The 23,703-nt window shown below is 47.6% G+C and overlaps 1 protein-coding gene across 1 annotated transcript in view; it reads right to left on the reverse strand.

Moving 5' to 3' along the window:
- Positions 1 to 2,251: 2,251 nt before the first annotated feature.
- PTRH2 (peptidyl-tRNA hydrolase 2) overlaps positions 2,252 to 23,703 on the reverse strand; it is a 41,055-nt gene continuing 19,603 nt past the window's right edge. The window contains exons 3-4 of the mRNA XM_085879570.1: positions 12,931 to 13,055; positions 2,252 to 2,716 (exon numbers count right to left, since the gene is read on the reverse strand). Coding sequence (XP_085735696.1) covers positions 2,302 to 2,716; positions 12,931 to 13,052 — 537 coding nt within the window. The 5' untranslated portion in view covers positions 13,053 to 13,055 and the 3' untranslated portion in view covers positions 2,252 to 2,301. The remainder of the gene's footprint in view (positions 2,717 to 12,930; positions 13,056 to 23,703) is intronic.

Genomic DNA, 23,703 nt, shown 5'->3' on the forward strand with positions numbered 1-23,703 from the left:
TCAACCACACACTATCCCTTGATGAGACCCTCTTCCAGACATCACAATCACTACAGGTGTATACAATCACTTATCAAACTCAAACAACCTACAACCAGCTATAAGTCCTGCCATTATCCCTGTACCCTCTGTCTCCAATGCTTCTACAGGGTGGCCACAAGGTCTTGTGACCCCTTGTAAAAATTGTCATCTTGCCTTTGTGTGCAGAGTGTTAATTCGTTTCTGGTCAAGAAGAACCCACATTTTTAAAAGGAAGTGTAACATCATCCTCCACATGTCATAATATGGGCTGTGATGGATAGCAAACGACTTTAGACTGTATTTCCCTGATAATCCAGTTAATCAGCACACTTATCTGGACACGTTGCAAAACTGCTTTGTGCCACAACTGGAAAGCCTTGGTATCAAGGACAATGAGTGGATGCAGCAGGACGAGGCATCGGCACAATATGCAATCGCTGTTAGGGAATACCTTAGTGAGGTTTTCAGGGAACCTTGGGTGGGTCGTGGGTCACCGATGCTGCCTGCTCCACTTGACTGGCCATGTCGAAGCCCAATCATGTCAACATGTGATAATTCCTTTTGGGGCTTCATAAAAGACATTGCTGCACAGCAGCACAACGAAACCACTCATGCCCTTAAACAAGCAGTAAGACTTGCTTTTCATCGCATCACCCCACAAAATGCTCTGGAAAATGTCCCAGAGAACATGCTGCGCAAAACGATTCTCTGTAATGACAATGATTGAGCACAAACGGATCCACTGGACACTTAAGGCTTGTGTCATATGCTGTAACATGTGTAATAAAGTAAAAGACTACTGCAAATTTCTGTGGTATAACTTGTAGAACCTTCAGTGTTGTCAGCAGCTGATATGATAAAAGGCAATGTCAATTTTTACAAGGGGTGACAATACATTGGGGCCACCCTGCACGTTCTTCAAGTATATACTTAAATTTAAATACAATAGAAAAATTAAAAAGTATGATGTGTGTTCAGTTATCAAGCAGTTTGCTAACGCTTGCTGAGCCAGCTGAATAAATAAATGATGTGAACTTTAAAAAAAATTATGACGTCATCTGTCACGTGATTTGGCAGCCATATTGGATTGAATTTTTTTTTTTACTTTAAAATCTTTTCCAGAAATATAAATTCTTAATTATGCAGATAATAAAATTTTGAAAATGCTCAATGTGCCATAAAGGAGAATAGTGTATTTGTTTTTTAAAAAAATTCGTTTAAATTCATCCTTTCTTCTTCAACGGGCACCATTATCTTACCTTTCTTGTGAGGTCAGCCACGGGAGGCTTAGCCCGAGTCTTCATGAACCGGCTAGCCAGGCCTGACTTTTAACTAATTAAGGCAGGAATTTGGAATTTGGTCATGGTACCGGCGATAGCTCTCCTACTTTTCGCAAAGGACATCATGGGATCTTTAATGTCCAACAACGAATGCTGGTAGATGGGATTCCCGTTTAACGTCCATCTGAGGGCACACGCATTGATTGAATCACCATGCCGGTAAAACATCGGACCGAGAGTTTATAAGCTGGGTCGGGATTCAAACCAGGCGTGATGGCTTCAGCCGAGTTTTCATACCTCAATGCCATCCTGTCAACCATTTTTAATTCATCTTTTGTAAACTGCAAAACAAAATAAAATTGTCTTCGAAACAGATTTAAACTGGGTTTTGGAACAGAAAACTTGATTTCTGGGTGTTTTCTTAGAAAACTGTTAATTACAGATAAAGTGTCTTCAAAGTGCTTTGCCCCAGAACTACTCATCTTGGAATTAAATTAATAGGCCTTATACAAGCTATACAAAGATCCTTATAGGATTTCTAGATTTTAGCAATAAAAGAGTAAAGAGTAAACAAAAAAATATGAGATGACATCAATGTTGGGGATGCAGAGAGATGAGGGCAATACAAAAGTGTCTACAAGCCAGCATTCCCCCCCCCTCCCCCCGCACCCCACTTCATCAACACGAGTGCCTCTTCTTCAAATATTGTTTTTTGAAATGGTGGAAAAAGAAATAGATGAGACTGTAAAATAGTCTGTTGTTTTAAGAAAAACTCACAACAAAAGTTGTGACAATCATGCGCATCGCAACGGTGGATGCAAACATTGACCTCAAATTTCTGGACCTTTGGTTTTACCAGCAAACATTTTACCTTTTCACACTTAGATAAATGTATACCTTCATCTTCAGATAGAATAAAATTAATTTGATAAACAAAACAAAACAAAAACTCTTGGTCGTGTATTCTTGTTTTATTTCTCATCAAAGATTGAAAAAAAACTTAATATAGTTTCAAGTGACCCGTCACTTTATCGACAATGTCAGCTGCACCTGGTCCAATGCCCAGCACCGTACGGGAGCCAGGCGCAATCTGCGTACGTCCCGCATCTTGCACTAGGCTCACTGGCAGGCTCAGGGACCGGGCGTGAGCAAGAAGCTGGGACAAGGCATCCTCGTCTGGGGCCCGCAGGACCACTTTGGATTGTCCGCCGTACTCCCAGCGTCGGAGGCCCTCTTCGTTGCTTCGCGCCACCCGCTTATAGGCTGAGACAGCGGCATGAGCGCATTGTGCTGCAACCTTACCCTTTCCCATTCCCAGGTCCGAACGAACCACAAGCACCAGCTTCTCTTCACCACCTTCTCTTGCCACGCTGGTCGACTCCATGTCCGTTGTACCCATAACCACGCCACCAGGCCTGAAGATTACAACAATTGTTTAAAAAATTGTTCTCTTTTCATTTACTTTTAATACCAACATACTTTTTTTAAACTTACAAAGATGTACTTTTAACAAGGAAGTGAGGCATGCTCGTGATACAGGTTGTGGACAAAATAAATTGGAAACACCAATGTAAAGTCACATCAGGGCATTAGGCCAACACATGAGTACTGCCAAGTACGGCCTGCATGTGCCCTGGCATAGAGTGCACCAGCGTTTGGAATTCTGCAGGAGGGATGCGCATGCCATTCCTTCACGAGAAAGTCAATCAACTCACACCTGTTTGATGGAGGTGGAAAAAGGCTGCATCAGGCGTCGTTCCAGAATTTCCCATAAATGCTCGATTGGGTTCAGATGTGGTGACTGATAAGGCCATGACGTACGATGCCCTCCATAAGTATTGGAACAGTGAAGTCAAATTTGTTATAATTGCTATATACTCAAGAAATTTGGATTCGAGATCAAAATCGGAATACGAGGCAATAGTACAGAAGGTCAGCTTTTATTTGTTGGTATTTTTATGCATACGGTATATGTTTTACCATTGCAGAACAAAAGCTCTGTTTTATGTTCTTTCTCCCAATATTAGGTAAGCATAAGTATTGGAACGGATTGACTGAAAGTGAATTAAAGTCGTATAATAGTGTTTGGTTGCATATCCCTTGCATGCAATAACTGCATCGATTCTCTGACCCATTGACCTCACCAAACTCTTGGTATCTTCCTTTGAGATGCTTTGCTCAGCCTTTACTGCAGCCTTGGTTGTGTTGGCAGGGTGTTTTTGGGTCATTGTCTTGCTGCATGGTGAAGTGCTGCCCAATGAGTTTGGAGGCATTTTCTTGTACATAGGCAGACAAAATGTTTCTGTACACTTCGGAATTCATTCTGCTGCAGCCATCATAAGTTACATCATTAATAAAGATGAGTGAGCCAGTTGCAGAGGCAGGCATGCGAACCCAAGCCATGACACGACCTCCACAATGCTTCACAGATGAGGTAGTATGGTTTGGATCATGTGCAGTTCTTTCCTTTCTCCACACTTTGGTAAAGGTTAAATGCCTGGTGTTGGCTAAATGGTTAGAGTGGTGGGCTTGGGATCCTATGGTCCAAAGTTCAAATCCTGCTTACCATTGAATTAATACCAGGTGGGGTTGACTCAACCTGTCATCCTTCTGAGGTCGGCAAAATGAGTACTAACTTGCTGGGATGATGGAGCCATTCGAGTATCCTGTGTTGGAGTGGAGAGCCGTCCAGGATTGTGCCCAATAGCCCAGGAGACTGCAATGGCAACACCGATGCTCTGCACAGAGTATGGTCCCAATGGATGGATGGTAAAGGCTTATCTTGGTCTCGTCTGTCCATAAAAACTTTGTTCCAGAACTCCACTGGCTCACCTCTGTACTGTTGTGGCCAAAAACATTGGCGCTCTTGCACTTTTTTCAAATAATTCACCATTTCTTCCAGAAAATGGTTGAAATTAAAAACATATTTTGGTATCCACATATATATATATATTTCTTTGGTTTGCAGTGGAACAAAACAAAAAAAGCCCCAAAAATTACTAAATCTTTGCATATTCCTCACAGAAATCCAAAAATGGCCTGGATATTATTGTTGGCACCTTTTAGAAGTTGTTAGAAATAATTAGATTTCAAGCAGGTGATTCTCCTTTACTTTGGAATTGAACTCACCTGTGGTGAGTTGCAGGTGCCTGCAAAATAAAAATCACTCATTCAACCAGTTTGAAGAGAGAAAATGAGTCATTCTGATGTTTTGTGGTCCTGTGTATACCACAGTGAGCATGGAGAAAAGAAAGAAAACCAGAGAATTGTCTGTGGTGGTCAGACACAAGATTATAGCCAAGCATAGACAATCTCAAGGCTACAAGTACATCTCCAGAGACCTTGATGTTCCTGTGTACACCGTACGCAATGTTATCAGGAAGTTTAAGGCCCGTGGCACTGTAACCAACCTCCCTGGATGTGGCCACGAGAGAAAACTTGATCGAAGATTGCAGCGACAGATTGTTCGAATGGTGGAGAAAGTGCCGTGATCAACTGTCAAACAGATTCAAGCTGACCTTCAGACACAAGGTACGACAGTTTCAACTCGCACCATCGGTCGCCAACTCGATAAAAGGGGGTAGGAGACCCAGAAAGACCTCACTGCTGAGAGAGACACAAGAAAGCCTGATTGGAGTTTGCCAAAACACACCTGAACAAGCCAAAATCCTTCTGGGAGAATATCCTGTGGACAGATGAGACCAAATTGGAGCTTTTCGGTAAAGCACATCATCTCTGTTTACAGAAAACAAAATGAAGCCTTCAAAGAAAACACCTTCCCGACAATCAAATATGGAGGAGGGTCAGTGATGTTTTGGGGGTTGCTGTGCTGCCTCGAGCACTGGGTACCTTGAATGTGTGCATGGCATCATGAAATCAGGAGATTACCAAGGCATTTGGGAGCGCAATGTTCAACCCAGTGTCAGAAAGCTGGGTCTCTGTCAAAGGTCATGGGTCTTGCAGCAGGACAATGACCCCAAACACACTTCAAAAAGCACCGAGGAATGGTTCAAGACAAAACCCTGGACTGTTCTGAAGTGGCCAGGAGTGAGTCCAGATCTAAATCCCATTGAACACCTCTGTGGTGATCTGAAAACAGCAGTTGGGAGAAGGTACCCTTAAAATCTGGGAGAACTGGAGCAGTTTGCACAAGAAGAGTGGGAGAAACTGCCAGTGGAGAGGTGGAGGAATCTCATTCATTGCTACAGGAAGTGCTTGACTGCAGTTATTTTGTCCAAAGGCTGTGATGCCAAATATTAAAGGTCCCATGACACTCAAAACTTTCTGGTTATTTATATATTAACTTGACCTTCCTAGTGAAGAAATCACCCATGTTTCTTTTTTAAAATCAAAAATGGGATAATTCGACCAATATTTCGAACATTTCTGGTGCTTTTCACAACTTGCTATGCCACGCCCCTTAAAAAAGTTGACTTCAGCGAACCGCAGCGTTGACGTCATCTGCAGAAACTCGCACAGAGTGGATTGACTCGAGATGTCACGTGCCATATAAAGTACGTACAAATGCATTGTGCACATGTGTCTGCTATCTCACTGATCGTCTTAATTCCTGTGATTGTTTCGCGGAAAATAAATTCTGCTTCTGAGCCATGTTTGCACAACAAGCACGAGGTAATTATTTATCCCTTTACTACCTTGTCGTAGTCGTGTACAAATCCAATACGTGTATGCACAATCAAGGGCTATACCATGTCCACAAAATATTAAATGTGACTGTTGAACGTTTCCATTAAAAAAGAAATTTAAAGGGACATACAAGTAAAATACTAAAGATTAATATTGCATCATTTCAAGGCGCAAGGAGATAATTTTAAAATCAAACAATGTGAAAAACCTGCACCCACATTTTGCAGCTGATTGAATTGTTCGTTGAAACCAGCCTGCTGGGACAGGTATGATTCCCCATACATGCAAGCCAGGTATGGCTGCACTGGACATACATGGGTTTATTCTAAAGTGAAGGTACTGCTTCCATTGGCTTGCTATTCATTAACAATTAGCCAAAATGCTGTAATAAATGAACAGGGAAAAATATGTTGGCACAACTATGAAAGACAAATTTATCTGTCCTATTACATGGCCTCATAGCCTCGGGACTCTTACGCATTGACTTGTACATTGTGTGCATGCTAATACAAGTTACTTGTCAACTCCAGAGTCTAGACTAGTCCGATAAATCCGTCGTCCGTCCGACTAGTCCGATAAATCTAACATGCTGTAGCTTTCTGTTATTATTCTCTTTTCTTCATTGTTTTATACTGGCGCTACATAACGACAGTAGGAATAAAATAAATAAAAATGCAACAGAATGTCAGATTTATCGGACTACTCGAGACAATTGTGTCACAAGGTGTGTTATGCACACAAGTTTTCATCGTATCCGGATGGCGAAATTGCTTCGTTTTATGCGCCGAGAGACACGGCCGATGACATGGGCTGGCCTTGCTTGTGAATGTGAGCAACATGTCCGCTGCGCTGCGCTGGTCACGTCACCTCACTAAAATATTTCTGATATCGAGCAGTATGCAAGTCGAATTTACATTATAGAATTACGAATAGGATTTAGTCTAACCAGTTGTTATTGCCAAGTCTTCCTTCGATGTCCTCCCGATCATCATGAACTCCGGGAATTTCATCGCCATTTTCCTCTGCTTGTCCTGCTTTGGGCTCGAACTGGTAAGGCCGTATTTCATTTCCAACTGCCTGAACTTCACCTCCCGCGACTACGTTATCCGACAATTCTCCATCTGATTCAAACCAAAATCCTTCATTTCTCTCACACTCACTGTCGCTACCAGACAAATCAAAGTCCATGTCATCCATTATTCAAAACCAAATGTTTGATTTTTTAAAAGCAGAAATGAACGAAGCGATTGAGTCGATCAATCGAATGTGGAAACACACAGAAAGCCAATAGAATCACATAGACAAACAACCCGAGTAATTTACATGCAGCCTTTGTCATCCTGCAGTTGACGTCATGTGGGTTACGCCCCTTTCAGGAGAATTTTTTGGGGCATTCCCGAAGGTTTGTTTTTTTTAATTTCACATTTTACAGAACGAGTATTGTGAAAAAACATTTTCAGATCTAAAATCACGATGGAAAACTCCTTTAGGACATATATATATATACATATATATATATATATATATATACATATATATATATATATATATATATATATATATATATATATATATATATACATATACATACATATATATATATACATACATATATATATATATATATATATATATATATATATATATATACATACATACATATATATATATATACATACATACATATATATACATACATACATATATATATATATACATACATACATATATATACATACATATATATACATACATATATATATATATACATACATATATATATACATACATATATATATACATACATATATATATACATACATATATATATATATATATATATATATATATATACATACATATATATATACATACATATATATATACATACATACATATATATATATACATACATATATATATATACATACATACATATATATATATACATACATATATATATATATATATATACATACATATATATATATATATACATACATATATATATATATATATACATATATATATATACATACATATATATATATACATACATATATATATATATATATACATACATATATATATATACATACATATATATATATACATACATATATATATATATACATACATATATATATATATATATATATATATATATATATATATATATATATATATGCAATTTCAGTACTTTTGGGTGTCATGGGACCTTTAAGTCTCGGGTGTCAATAATTTTGTCTGCCATTTCTTTTTAGTTTCTGATTTAAAAGAATAGATTAAGTTCTGAATCAAACACAAAGGTTCTATAATATCAACAATGAAATAAAAAAAATTGTGGAGCCCAAATACTTTTGTCAATTTCAATTTATTTTTAGAGAAAATTGTGAGTTATTTGAAAAAAGTACAAGGGTGCCAATGTTTTAGGCCATGACAGTTCTTGGCAAATTCTAATCTGGCCTTTCTACTTTTGGTGCCGATGAGAGGTTTACATCTTATGGTGTAGCTTTTGTAATCCTGCTATCGAAGTCTTCTGTGAACGGTAAGTCATGATACTTTCATCTCTTTCGTGATATGCAACGGTAAGCAAGACCAGAGATGAGACGGAAAGAGACGGAGAGACCACCGACGTGTCTGCTATGGGAAAGTGAGAGGAACATAGACTCAGCTTCATTGTGGGAGATTCCAATGATGCTGAAGTCCTGTGTTTATACAATGTCAAGGCGAGCAACGTGTGAGGCAGAGGTGATTTGACGACTTTTCTATCCCCGTTTAAACTTCCTTTCCCACTAGCCTTGCTCTCGCCTTGTCCTTCTCCCCCTGTACAAAGATGATTGCAATATAAGAATAGGATGGTTAAAAAACATAATTTCATTTTTCACAAGAGCATCAATAGATCAACCTTTTTGGTAACCAACGAACGATAATGAACTTTGAACTTACCCATTAAATTAAAAAATTCCCCCTTTGTGTAATCTAACCTTTTCTACAAGCTTCTGGATAACAAAACACCACAGTTTGGAACTCGACCATCACTTGGTGGTGCGCATACCTCCACCAGGCTGAACAGTTTACGTTTTGTATTCCAGGATAGGATCTTTAAGCATGACGACATCAATTGTAAAACGTATAATCTGTTCTCATATGAAATAATTTGCTTTAGATTAATGTGTGGAAGGTGAACGGGGGGGGGGGGGGAGGGGGGGATTTATTCCACAAAAGCATTATTCCTAGAGAGTAGCACATGAAAGTAAGATGAAGTTTGGAAAGTCAATGTGAGGCTACACTTCTTTTTTATTTTATTTTATTTTCAACAGTTGAACTTCAGATGGCACAAAGAAATTCAACTACAACAGCACTCGGTTGAGCTCAAACCCCTGCCAGGCTGAACAGTTTACGTTTTGTATCCCACTGATAGGCCGGATCTGCCTCCAGACCTTAACCAAGATCTCATCGGCTTGGTCTTGTCACCTACCCACTCATCCACCAAGTTTCGTCCGAATCCGTCCACAACTTTGAGATATTGTGCTATGTATCATTTTAGGCCCCATCTCTCAATGGTGAAGAATTACATAAAAAGTTATTGGATCTGAATCCTGATCCACATCTTCACCAAAATTGAATCAATTCTTCCTTGTCAAACACCCAACATGTCCATAAAACCTGGTCTCAATCTGTCTACAACTTTTTGAGATATCATACCATATATCGTTTTTGGCTCGAGATGCAAATTTCTCCAAAATTAGCATAATAGTTTTAATTGTGATGATAAAAGGAAAATGTAGCCAATTAAGCATTATTAATAATGAAGTTGAAAAGTAAAGCTTTTAGCATATAGCACAATGTATTGTCATAACCCTTTAATGGGAAAATGTATTCAAATACAACATGATTATTACATCAACTGTATGTGCTCGAACATTGTATCTATTTTGAAAATATATATATATACATATATATATATATATATATATATATATATATATATATATATATATATATATATTATAATATCCATTTGCATTTTAAACGGCCATATATTTCTTGACTGTATTGGAAGGTTATCAGTCTGCCAAGTAAAACACCCCTCTTCCCCAAAACAGAATGGCCTTTCAAATAATCTTTAATCTTTATTCAGTAGAATAGAATTATCGATTATTCTATTTAGCTTATTCATATTAAGGGATTCTCATATATAAATAATTATATATTGGTGTCTGAAAGTCTGGCTGGAAGCTGGAGTCGAGCTTCAATGGAATGTGTATTTAGGTAATGTCCAGATATCTGCTTGAATTCTTATCAACTTCAGATCATGAATTGTTCTCCAGCCCTTTGAATTCAAGCTGATCTCTGGAATGGCCACTGCGAAAAAGGCTACGAGTGATCATTTCCCCAAACCCCAAAACTTCAGCCTCAGCAGTACCCTGTCTCGAAAATGACCAGATATCATTACATGACCTCACGCTCCCCACCTTTCCTGATTATAAAAGGTACTCAAGATCCATGTACTTTTAGGATCAGAGGATAGTGTTTTGCTTGCTTGTGTTATTGAATTTCCTCTGATTCTCCATATGCATATGCATTAAATAAAGGTTCAACTGTAGAAGAGCATACCTGCCAACCTTTTTTGAAGGAAAAGCAGTAGGCTGGTGTCGCACGCGTCCCTAGTGGGGTCCGGGGGCATGCCCCCCCCGGCCCCACCCCCCCCATAAATTTTTCAAAAAAAATGAAGCAAAATGTTGCAATCTCCTGCATTTTGAGACCAGTTAGCTGAAATATATCAACATATTTTTTGAGTGAAAAAGAGAAAACTTAACATGGTTGATCTACTCACCAATCTTTATTTTTCTAAGACATCCTGATCATCAGTCACGTTTCCATAAATTACTCACTGTCCAAGCTCCACATGTATGTGCCCATACATGTACACAAGAGTTTACATAAACTCACTGATACATCTTTATGAATGAAATGACTGGCCACTCTGATTTCATAACATATTTACAGTTTACCTCATGCGAAGCCTTGATACACTTGAACTCTGTTGTCCAACTTGGCTTAAACTCGTTGACCCAGCATGGGGGTGGTTTTTTCTTTTCTGGTGTTTGCATTGTTGTCGTGCACTGAAGCGATGAGTCCTCTCTGTTAACTGCAGTCTTTGATCATGAATGGAAAATGGAGCGTTGTCTGGAAATGAATGCCCACTGTTTCCTGTCGTCCCATTTGATTGGTCATGCTTAGTTTGGAAGCAATAACCAATCGCTGACGAGATAAGAAATCAAGATCAGGCATGAGTTTTGTACAATGTAGAAGTGGCCGCGTGTGATACGATCTTGATCTTGGCAGTGAGAAACGAACGCAAAACTGAAAAAAACACAACTAATTTTTTTTTTCCAATAACAATTTCCAAATATGCCTGGTGTTGGCTTAATGGTTAGGGTGGTGGGCTTAGGATCCGAGTATCCTGAGTTCAAATCCCACTCGGCTGTTGAATTAATACCAGGTGGGGTTGACTGCCTGTCATCCTTCCGAGGTCGGCAAAATGAGTGCCAGCATGCTGGTATCCTGTGTCGGAGTGGCGACCCGTCCAGGATTGTACCCAATAGCCAAGGAGACTGCTTCGGCAGCACCAACGCTCTGCACAGAGTATGGTCCCAGTGGATGGAATTTCCAAATGCGGTATGTGTGACTAATAAAATCGGTAGGCGTTGGAAGCTATAAAAAAGATCGGTAGGCTACCGCGCAAATCGGTAGAGTTGGCAGGTATGGAAGAGGAATTGAGGAGTAGTCTTCGACATGGCCCGATCTCTCAATGGTGAAGAATCACTTCAAAATTCTTGTATCTGCATCCAGATCCAAATCTTCACCAAAGTCAAATAATTTCGTCCTTGTCACACACCCAAGTTGTCCACCAAATTTTGTTTGAATCCGTCCACAACTTTTTGAGATATCCTGTTCACAGACAGACAGACAGACGGCGTGAAAATATAACCTCCGCCCACCTTCCGGCGCAGAAGTAAAATTAAAACTCTTACTGACCTACTTAACTTACAGTAATTTATTTTGGCCTTGCAAGCAGAAACAAAGGTTTATGAATTTATATATTTTTCCTTTAAGGCATCAACTCTTCTTGCCTCAAGAATAAAACACAAGGTTAAAAGTGCCTTTCTTTCATTGGGTAGTTAACTTCGGATTACAAACCATTCATCATGGGTTTGCCGATTAGAGGATGGTAGTCTCTGTGCAAACTGCAGATGTGTTTAGAAACACTGAAAGTGCTGAGGCTGGGGCATAGAACTGTTCACCTGCTTAGCCAGTCTGATACCAGAACCTCCAGGGGATCCGCCATTCGGCACAAAAAAAGGCCAAGCATGCACAAGTGAATGCTGATGAGGTATCCAGTAGCCAGCAAGGCATACATTCTGAAAGATGCCCTTTGTGTTTTGCTCAGAATCAGGTAAGCAGTTTAAAGTCAAAACTGATGCGGATAAGAAGTGAATACAAAAATAGGAAGCAGAACCCGCCAAACAATCCCAACACTTTAACAGCATAAAATTGAACACAAAAGCTTTCATTGAATAAACAAATTAAAGTTGCAATTTATTAAAAGTGACAAATTTCAATCGATGCAAAAAAAAAGTATTAGTACCGTGAAGCATTAATGTTTGGTGGCTTGGAGATAAAGCTATAAAAGTGAATCCGAGGAAATGATCCAGACTAACAAATCATCTGCTTCTGCCAATACCATTGCTCTCTCTCCAACTGCAAGATCAAACAAGACATTGTGCTCTGCAACAAATGACAACTTGTCACCGGCATAGACGGCAACCTCCCCTCAAATTTGTATGTTCTGGCAGACTCCTCACCTAACCCTTCAGCTCATTTCCATATTTGCTAATTCAGCTTATGCCATTCGTCCCAGAGGATTTTCAATGTATCGCTTTTGACTCATTGGTATGCGTGGAACAGTTTGTACCTTAATAATCCACGGGGCACCGCTGAACTCAAACGGCCACGCAGGAACCAGCCCAGGAGGAAACCTCCACCCAAAGCAGCGAGAACTCCACAGCAGGTTGAAGGGGCCATCAAGTCCATCATGCCCTGCACAAAAGACGGGATCTCATGATGTGTGGTGTGATCATTTAGAAACAACCTGAAGGTTTTAACACAACTCACAGGTTCAGCTCCTCAACTTATGACGCACATATTGGATCACACAAATTTACATGGAAATAACATTCAGGCCCTTTGAAATTAATTTTCGATTTGAAACTAAGCTTGGATGTTGAAAGTGTAACTGTACAAAACCAATGTTGGGTTTTAAAAACTTTAATTGTTCTCATGAACAAAAAATATATATTATTCAAAATTCTGAATTTTTTTAAAAATTATTTTGCATGATAGCCATCAACAAGTGCTGCAAGTTGAGAAGTCATATTCCTGGTTGGTGTATTACCGGTTTTACCATTGTGGGCTGTGCCATTGTTGCAGGGCCGTCTGCCGGTCAAGGCAGGAATTTGTAATTTGTTCACAGTGCTGGTGATAGCTCGCCGACTCTTCGTGAAGGATTCCGTGGGATCTTTAACGTCCAACAACCAATGCCGGCAGACAGTGCCCATTTAACAGCCTGTTTAACGTCCATCAGAGGGACGGCACACACATTGATGAATCACCCAGCCGATGATTTGGGTCAGGATTTAAACTTTTTTTGTCAGGATTTAAACGAATCCAGAAAAATCCTGGGTCAGGATTTAAACCCGTGCATACCTCTAGTCGAGGCCATCCTTTCAACTGATGATCACGACATTATTGCCTGACATAAAAGCATGCCAAACACAAACTCCTTCACTGTTACAGTATCAGGAACCCCATGCCACATCAACTATTGGTGAATGGACCCTGTCCGACGCATCTGCAACACAACATCCTGTCCTTGGTTCACAAACAAATCTGAAGAGATTGCTGGGAAGATTGTAATGGAAGGGATAAACCTCTGGCTACACGCAAACAGCCCAAGGCAGGTGCTGCTACTGCTGCCATTCACGACAGTCCTCTACAGGTTAGGTCACACCGTACTACTGTCGTATCATAGGAGCAAGAACATCATTACATTATCAACCCATAGAGCCCAGCACGTCGAGAGGGGGAAGACCATCTGCGAACATGCATTTCTGGTTACTTTGCTATTGTAAACATACAATTTAAGGACACAACCCCTCAGTGAGATGGCTACACCTCCTTGAGGTATTATATTGTTACGGCTGTGGAAATTTGCAATACACCATAAAGGTCCCCAGCTCAGTTATGACGCTAAGTTTATGTGCAGATAGGTCCCCACCGTTGTTTAAAGGGAATTATTCGTGTTCCTTTTGTGGTATAGCCTGCGGGCATGCAGGGCGGGGCATGATGATGGGAGGAGGGGTCGTCGTGGTCATCGTGTCTGCCAGGAATATAAGGAGTGCGCGCCGCCTGAGTCGTTGTAGTGATGCGGTAGTCGCCCGGCTTGTGAGTGTGCTGAGTACGGAATAAAGGAGGGCTGCGGGCAAAGTACGCCCGCGCTCGCGCTTGTGCAACACAGCCCGGCTCGACTGTTCCCCCGCTCGTGTCTGCCTGCTAAGCATCTTCTATCCACGACACCACAGTTGGCTGACGAGGATCTTCGGATCGGCGTGTGCAGGGCGGCAGCGAATAACCCGTGCGCTTCCAGGCTACGGAGCCAAGGGTCTCGCCAGCACGAGCATGGCAGAAGGTCGGTGCACGGCGCATGAACGCGTGCCTGCCTTCGTCGGAATCGACTTCGGCCACGTCGAGTGGGCAACGGCCGCGCTCAGTGTTCGTTTTATTGAGGCACGTCAGATCGGGGGAATGATTTCTGCAGAGCCACGGCTAAAGAACGAGGACACGCGGTTCGGCTCGAACGCGGCGTGGGACGTCGCGCGAGCTCTGAAGAATGTCCGCGGTCTCGATGGTCGGGGCACAGCAGATGGTCCGGGGGTCAGCGCGATGTGCCAGGCACGCACGGCCACGCGCACGGTCTGCGGCGCGGGTCGTGGGCGAGCGTTGCAATGCAATCACTCGGACGGCGGTCTGAGCACTCGAGGTCGTCTACGGTGTGTGGGCCGAGGGTCATCGCCCATCGTTACAGTCATAGATGGCGGTGTGCGAAGCGATCCTTCCGTCCCGGGTCAAGACCTACCGCCGGTATGGTGTTCAGTGCATGGCGTGCACGGTAACGCCCCGGGTCGAGTTTTGCAGCCTGAGCACGGAGATTCCAGCGACCCGGAGCGGGAGATGCTGCCCATGTTGAGCCTGGTTTCAGTTGGTCCTACGGTGACAGGACCGATGCCAGTGAATGTCGAATTGATCGGGGCACTGATCGGGTGTCGAATTGAGTCCACTCGTGCTGCCCGCGCATCGCGCGCGTACACCGGTGAATCGGTTGCTCCGCTTGCAGCGCCCGACGTCTCGGTGCTTTACCGGGGGCGAAGCGCCCTACTCACGGTGTTTGTGGTGCGAGGGGAGGGGCCCGTCCTTTTGGGTCGGGACTGGCTGGCGCACCTTGGGCTGGATCTCCAGTTCGTACCTCCAGGTGTGCCGGTGCTCTCTTCGATGCTTTCGTAGAGTACCAAAGGCGAGGTTCTGGCGGCGGGAGCCGCGTCGATGCAACGGGAGCGGCCGTTCGTTGCTGCCTGCAACGGCGGTGTGCGGTTCGGGAGCAGCAGGAGCCGTGCCAGCTCTCGCGATGGGCTCTCGCGCGTCGGCTGCGTGCATGGTGTGAGGTGCGGTGTTGTTCGAGCAGCTTCAACGGGTTGCGGTGAGCCCATGGCGTTAAAGGAAGTCGCGAGTCACAACATCGAGGCAACAACCAAGAGGCGGACTCGTGATGTGGGTTGTGGGTTGCTGTTCATTGCATATTTGTTTTTCATTGCTCGAGTGATGCGGTTTAACGTTGTTGAAATAAATGCCAGCAGTTCCCGTGTGAGAGTGGGTTTGGTGGAGATCAATCGATGGGATTTGTATTATGATCAATGTGATGTGGGGGCTTTGGGAGAGGTGGGGGCGAATAAAGAGGGTTTATTGGCCTCCAGTTGCCCCAGGCCACGGGTAGTTGTTTTGTCAGGTGCTGGGATTTTATCAAAAGAATGCGCTGTACGGAAAAAATGAGTTTGCAATGGTTCAAATGTTATTCCTATTGATTTATGACGAGCCTATGGTTGGAGTATGCTTTGAATGGAGTTGCGACCGTCTAACGGCCGTGGGGGTCTCGGAGATCGACTCGGAGCCGGGACTCGTGCGCTGGTCGGCGTTACCCCCACCTCTGCTTTCAGCAAGGTCAGACGTGCCTGGCGCCTGGGGCGCGGCTCTCTGGGTTCGCTCAAGGCCGTTTTGGCCATGCGGTGGAGTCTCAACTGATTATTGTGCGTGGGGTGTTGGGGAGTGTTTGTTGCTTCCAGCCAAGGGCGCTGTTCAGCGCCCCCACCAAGGTCGGTCGGGTCTGGCGGTGGCACCGCGGGTTCCAGACAGCGGGGGTCCGGCCTCGAAAGGTTTATCTGTTTCAGGTCTGGCTGGGGAAGAGGTGCCGCCTTATGGGCCGGAGGCGTTTGATGGTGCCGGGGGAGGTCGGGAGGTCGCCGCGACCTCGCCAAGGGCCATGTAAGCATGAGCCGCCTGGGGGCGTTTTCGCTGTGTAGTGCTGCTGTGCTTCTCCAGTAGCTCGCTTCACACGTTGTATGATGTGATGTGCTTTTATACTTCGCTGTTTTCTTTTTTGTACCTTGTCTACTGTTAGACCGTAGTACTTCGTGCTGTTTATGCTTATTATGATGGTGATCATTTAATAATCATACTTTTAGGAGGGAGGAGTGTGGTATAGCCTGCGGGCATGCAGGGCGGGGCATGATGATGGGAGGAGGGGTCGTCGTGGTCATCGTGTCTGCCAGGAATATAAGGAGTGCGCGCCGCCTGAGGCGTTGTAGTGATGCGGTAGTCGCCCGGCTTGTGAGTGTGCTGAGTACGGAATAAAGGAGGGCTGCGGGCAAAGTACGCCCGCGCTCGCGCTTGTGCAACACATCCCGGCTCGACTGTTCCCCCGCTCGTGTCTGCCTGCTAAGCATCTTCTATCAGTACACCACACCTTTGAGATAACAGTCCTTCGTGTGTGGTTCCTCCGTGCTGCGACCCTTTGAGATAGCCGTTTTTCTTTCGCTATCGTTATTTTGGCCCGACAGAGCACGCTACGACCCTTTCCACCGCAAAAACCATCCGAAAATGTCGAGTGAATGCCCAGTGAAAAGAACTGGGATGACACGCGAGTTTTCCTGCCGTTTTTGTGCCGCCAAGGCTGGCACGAGAAGCGGCGAGGAGCTCGCTCGCGATTGGTGGACACGGGGCGTGAGGCAGTCGGAGTGAGGGCACGCCCCTTTTCGAGAAGCTTCTCGAAGGGAGGCGGAGCCTAAAACGGGGAGGAGCGAAGGGCGGAGCCCCGCACTATATAAGGCGGACCGCACGCGGTCTCTCTCGCTCTCTCTTGGTGGTCAGGGTGGAGCTCTCTTCTCTTGGCGGTTCGCGCAGCTCATGTTCAGTTCAGTTCGTGGTGGCTGCTCGTCGAACTCACAGCTAGTTCGTGAGCTCGGGCTTCTTCTTTTCTTGGGACACGGAGGGGAGGCGCCGCTCTGCCAGCTCAGGCGCGCAAGCCTGCGCACACGAGAGGAGAGTGCCAGAGAGAGCTCGCCGACCGTCACACCACAAGGGTGTAGGTAACCAGCGTCGGTCTCGTGGGCCCATTCGGTCATCCACGGCCCACGGCCATAAAGGTTTACGAACCCCGTCTACCCCCTTGCCTATGAGGGGATCATTTATTTTGTTCTGTGTGAATGATGTGGCGCCGTGTCTGTAAGTCGAACCTGTTTAAGTGACTGTACACTATAAGCATATTCGTTGGTATTGCTTTTGTTTCCATGCTTTTTCTGTATATTGCATGACTGCCTTGGCTGTACATACATGCTGTATAAATAAATGTGCTTTGTTTGAATGTATCTCGTTCGTCGTGTCTTTTTTCCCCTTTGAAAGTGCCATCTTATATCGTGGAATGAGTAGTGGGTTTTGAACACCCGAGTAAAGAAGAATCACTGAACCGTCGAGGTCGGCGATAACACCGCTTGGTTATCCCTGTAGCACGGAACGAACTGCTTCAGCGGTTCGTGTCCTAAGCCGACCTGCGGCGTGGTGCAACCCCTCGGTAGGTTACCCGCGCGGGTATTTAGGTATATCGACATTCGGCGATTCACCCTATTTCGCGCGGGTAGAATGCAGACTGGGTTGTGGTGAGGTTAAACCCCCACCCGTGACTGGCTCCTGGCGGTAGTTCCAAGGAGGATCACGACTGAATTGTCCGTCCGGTGGGCGAGCTGCTACTATTAGTGGAAAGCGGCAGTTCGCACGCAAGGCGGGCCAGAATTCGTAACAATATCAAAGGAAATCCCTTTCAGCATTATGGTACCAGGAACCACGTCACACTGGTCAACTATTGCTGATGCCTAACTATGCCTTGGCATATCGACAATGATCTTAATAAAAGAAAGAAATAAAATATTGAGCGCAATCCCACCCTATGTTTTGAAGTAAATATTCTGCATTGGGTTTATAATAACCAGGGCATGTCAACACGAGGATGTAATCATGACATTTAAATTTGTATGGATATGTTGTTGTTGTTGTTGTTGTTGTTCTGTATGAAGCCAGAATGTATGAAGTTCTGTATGTTCTGTATGGCTACTGTTTTATCATTTTCTGTAAGCGTGGCTGTTCCACTGATGTAGTGCCCCTGTTCCCAGTAAGCTGGTATATTTTTCCGATCTCGGAAGGATGACAGGCTGAGTCAACTCGTCTGATGTAACTTCAACGGCACAACAGGGACTTGAACTCAAGACCTGAAGATCTTAAGCCAACCTTCTTAACCGTAAAGCAAACACCAGACTTTTTGTATTGACTCAGGGGGCCCGTTGGTCCATTGGACCAAACTTTCATTTGTCTTCACGGCCTCAGACATTTTTGCTAGTCTGAACAATAACAATAGGTATCTCAGCCTGGAAGCCTTGGAACCCTGATAATAAGAGAGTTCTTTTAGGGTCTTGGGGGTCTTAAAGGGTCATCAAAGGTCAAAGGAGACTCAGCAGTCTAAAGAGTCAAAAGGTACATTCCAACAGAACATAAATTAATGAAGAGACACAAGTAATTAATAGACACAAAAAGCATCTCACACACACAAAAACACACACACATCATTTATAGCAGATACTACCAAATACCACCCGGCGCTTCGCTGACGGGAATACTAAAGGGGGAGGCAGAAAAATAGGAGGGGGGAAAAGGGAGAGAGGGGTGGGAGAGAGACAACAGGGAGAGAGCAGGGAGGGGAGCGAGGAGGGGTGGGGGATCAAGGAGGGGTGGGGGAAGTGGGGGAAGGGAAGACAGTGTGAGGTGAGGGGAAGGGAAGGCAGACATGCAGTGGAGTGTTAATTACCACCGGACGCGTCTGGAGGCAAACACCGCCCGGATGCGTCCAGAGCCAAGTTGGCCGGAGAAAAACACCGCCCGGACACGTCTGTAGACAAACCCTGCCCGGAAACATCCCGAGACAGAGAACGTCCACACATAACCACCGTCCGGATATGTCCAGAGACAAAGACAGAGAGAGAGGTTATGCTTTATGAAACACACACACACACACACACACACACACACACACACACACACACACACACACACACACACACACACACACACACACACACACACACACACAGCTAATATTGGCAACAAACCAAAAACCATGAGTAGCTTTACCCGAAAAACAATGCTGCATTCATATAGATTATAGACGTTTCAGGGATAAGTTCACAAATATTAATCTTTATAAACAGCTATGTGTGACGGGTGGAAAAAAAACATTTGGCTCGGTAATTTAGAAAACACGTTAATATCATATGGTAAACGGCTCGGAAATCAGGTATTATTTCACAACAACTCGCTCAGGGCGACGGAGCACGAAGCACTCGCTCAGGGCGACGGAGCACGAAGCACTCGCTCAGGGCGACGGGGCACGAAGCACTCGCTCAGGGCGACGGGGCACGAAGCACTCGCTCAGGGCGACGGGGCACGAAGCACTCGCTCAGGGCGACGGGGCACGAAGCACTCGCTCAGGGCGACGGGGCACGAAGCACACGCTCAGGGCGACGGGGCACGAAGCACTCGCTCAGGGCGACGGAGCAATAAGCACTCGCTCAGGGCGACGGAGCACGAAGCACTCGCTCAGGGCGACGGAGCACGAAGAACTCGCTCAGGGCGACGGAGCACGAAGCACTCGCTCAGGGCGACGGAGCACGAAGCACTCGCTCAGGGCGAGGGAGCACGAAGCACTCGCTCAGGGCGAGGGAGCACGAAGCACTCGCTCAGGGCGACGGAGCACGAAGCACTCGCTCAGGGCGACGGAGCAATAAGCACTCGCTCAGGGCGACGGAGCACGAAGCACTCGCTCAGGGCGACGGAGCACGAAGAACTCGCTCAGGGCGACGGAGCACGAAGCACTCGCTCAGGGCGACGGAGCACGAAGCACTCGCTCAGGGCGACGGAGCACGAAGCACTCGCTCAGGGCGACGAAGCACGAAGCACTCGCTCAGGGCGACGGAGCACGAAGCACTCGCTCAGGGCGCGGGAGCACGAACCACTCGCTCAGGGCGACGGAGCACGAAGCACTCGCTCAGGGCGACGGAGCACGAAGCACTCGCTCAGGGCGACGGAGCACGAAGCACTCGCTCAGGGCGACGGAGCACGAAGCACTCGCTCAGGGCGACGGAGCACGAAGCACTCGCTCAGGGCGACGAAGCACGAAGCACTCGCTCAGGGCGACGGAGCACGAAGCACTCGCTCAGGGCGCGGGAGCACGAACCACTCGCTCAGGGCGACGGAGCACGAAGCACTCGCTCAGGACGACGGGGCACGAAGCACTCGCTCAGGGCGACGGGGCACGAAGCACTCGCTCAGGGCGACGGGGCACGAAGCACTCGCTCAGGGCGACGGAGCACGAAGCACTCGCTCAGGGCGACGAAGCACGAAGCACTCGCTCAGGGCGACGGAGCACGAAGCACTCGCTCAGGGCGACGGAGCACGAAGCACTCGCTCAGGGCGACGGAGCACGAAGCACTCGCTCAGGGCGACGGAGCACGAAGCACTCGCTCAGGGCGACGGAGCACGAAGCACTCGCTCAGGGCGACGGAGCACGAAGCACTCGCTCAGGGCGACGGAGCACGAAGCACTCGCTCAGGGCGACGGAGCACGAAGCACTCGCTCAGGGCGACGGAGCACGAAGCACTCGCTCAGGGCGACGGAGCACGAAGCACTCGCTCAGGGCGACGGAGCACGAAGCACTCGCTCAGGGCGACGGAGCACGAAGCACTCGCTCAGGACGACGGGGCACGAAGCACTCGCTCAGGGCGACGGGGCACGAAGCACTCGCTCAGGGCGACGGGGCACGAAGCACTCGCTCAGGGCGACGGGGCACGAAGCACTCGCTCAGGGCGACGGGGCACGAAGCACTCGCTCAGGGCGACGGAGCACGAAGCACTCGCTCAGGGCGACGGAGCACGAAGCACTCGCTCAGGGCGACGGAGCACGAAGCACTCGCTCAGGGCGACGGAGCACGAAGCACTCGCTCAGGGCGACGGAGCACGAAGCACTCGCTCAGGGCGACGGAGCACGAAGCACTCGCTCAGGGCGACGGAGCACGAAGCACTCGCTCAGGGCGACGGAGCACGAAGCACTCGCTCAGGGCGACGGAGCACGAAGCACTCGCTCAGGGCGACGGAGCACGAAGCACTCGCTCAGGGCGACGGAGCACGAAGCACTCGCTCAGGGCGACGGAGCACGAAGCACTCGCTCAGGGCGACGGAGCACGAAGCACTCGCTCAGGGCGACGGAGCACGGCACTCGCTCAGGGCGACGGAGCACGAAGCACTCGCTCAGGGCGACGGAGCCCCACGCACTCGCTCAGGGCGACGGAGCACGAAGCACTCGCTCAGGGCGACGGAGCACGAAGCACTCGCTCAGGGCGACGGAGCACGAAGCACTCGCTCAGGGCGACGGAGCACGAAGCACTCGCTCAGGGCGACGGAGCACGAAGCACTCGCTCAGGGCGACGGAGCACGAAGCACTCGCTCAGGGCGACGGAGCACGAAGCACTCGCTCAGGGCGACGGAGCACGAAGCACTCGCTCAGGGCGACGGAGCACGAAGCACTCGCTCAGGGCGACGGAGCACGGCACTCGCTCAGGGCGACGGAGCACGGACCACTCGCTCAGGGCGACGGAGCACGGACCACTCGCTCAGGGCGACGGAGCACGAAGCACTCGCTCAGGGCGACGGAGCACGAAGCACTCGCTCAGGGCGACGGAGCACGAAGCACTCGCTCAGGGCGACGGAGCACGAAGCACTCGCTCAGGGCGACGGAGCACGGCACTCGCTCAGGGCGACGGAGCACGAAGCACTCGCTCAGGGCGACGGAGCACGAAGCACTCGCTCAGGGCGACGGAGCACGAAGCACTCGCTCAGGGCGACGGAGCACGAAGCACTCGCTCAGGGCGACGGAGCACGAAGCACTCGCTCAGGGCGACGGAGCACGAAGCACTCGCTCAGGGCGACGGAGCACGAAGCACTCGCTCAGGGCGACGGAGCACGGCACTCGCTCAGGGCGACGGAGCACGAAGCACTCGCTCAGGGCGACGGAGCACGGCACTCGCTCAGGGCGACGGAGCACGAAGCACTCGCTCAGGGCGACGGAGCACGAAGCACTCGCTCAGGGCGACGGAGCACGGCACTCGCTCAGGGCGACGGAGCACGAAGCACTCGCTCAGGGCGACGGAGCACGAAGCACTCGCTCAGGGCGACGGAGCACGAAGCACTCGCTCAGGGCGACGGAGCACGAAGCACTCGCTCAGGGCGACGGAGCACGAAGCACTCGCTCAGGGCGACGGAGCACGAAGCACTCGCTCAGGCGACGGAGCACGAAGCACTCGCTCAGGGCGACGGAGCACGAAGCACTCGCTCAGGGCGACGGAGCACGGCACTCGCTCAGGGCGACGGAGCACGGCACTCGCTCAGGCGACGGAGCACGAAGCACTCGCTCAGGGCGACGGAGCACGAAGCACTCGCCCAGGGCGACGGAGCACGCAGCACTCGCTCAGGCGACTGAGCACGAAGCACTCGCTCAGGGCGACGGAGCACGAAGCACTCGCTCAGGGCGACGGAGCACGAAGCACTCGCTCAGGGCGACGGAGCACGAAGCACTCGCTCAGGGCGACGGAGCACGAAGCACTCGCTCAGGGCGACGGAGCACGAAGCACTCGCTCAGGGCGACGGAGCACGAAGCATTCGCTCAGGGCGACGGAGCACGAAGCACTCGCTCAGGGCGACGGAGCACGAAGCACTCGCTCAGGGTGACGGAGCACGAAGCACTCGCTCAGGGCGACGGAGCACGAAGCACTCGCTCAGGGCGACGGAGCACGAACCACTCGCTCAGGGCGACGGAGCACGAACCACTCGCTCAGGGCGACGGAGCACGAACCACTCGCTCAGGGCGACGGAGCACGAACCACTCGCTCAGGGCGACGGAGCACGAACCACTCGCTCTGAATGACGAGGTGGGAAAAGCGTCCGCAGTGAGTGAACGATTCGCTCAGAAGGACGTAGCACGGTAC

The sequence above is a fragment of the Eptatretus burgeri genome, chromosome 4 (genome assembly GCF_056783735.1).
Source record: "Eptatretus burgeri isolate ZD-2024b chromosome 4, Ebu_testis_v1, whole genome shotgun sequence".
Lineage (NCBI taxonomy): Eukaryota > Metazoa > Chordata > Myxini > Myxiniformes > Myxinidae > Eptatretus > Eptatretus burgeri.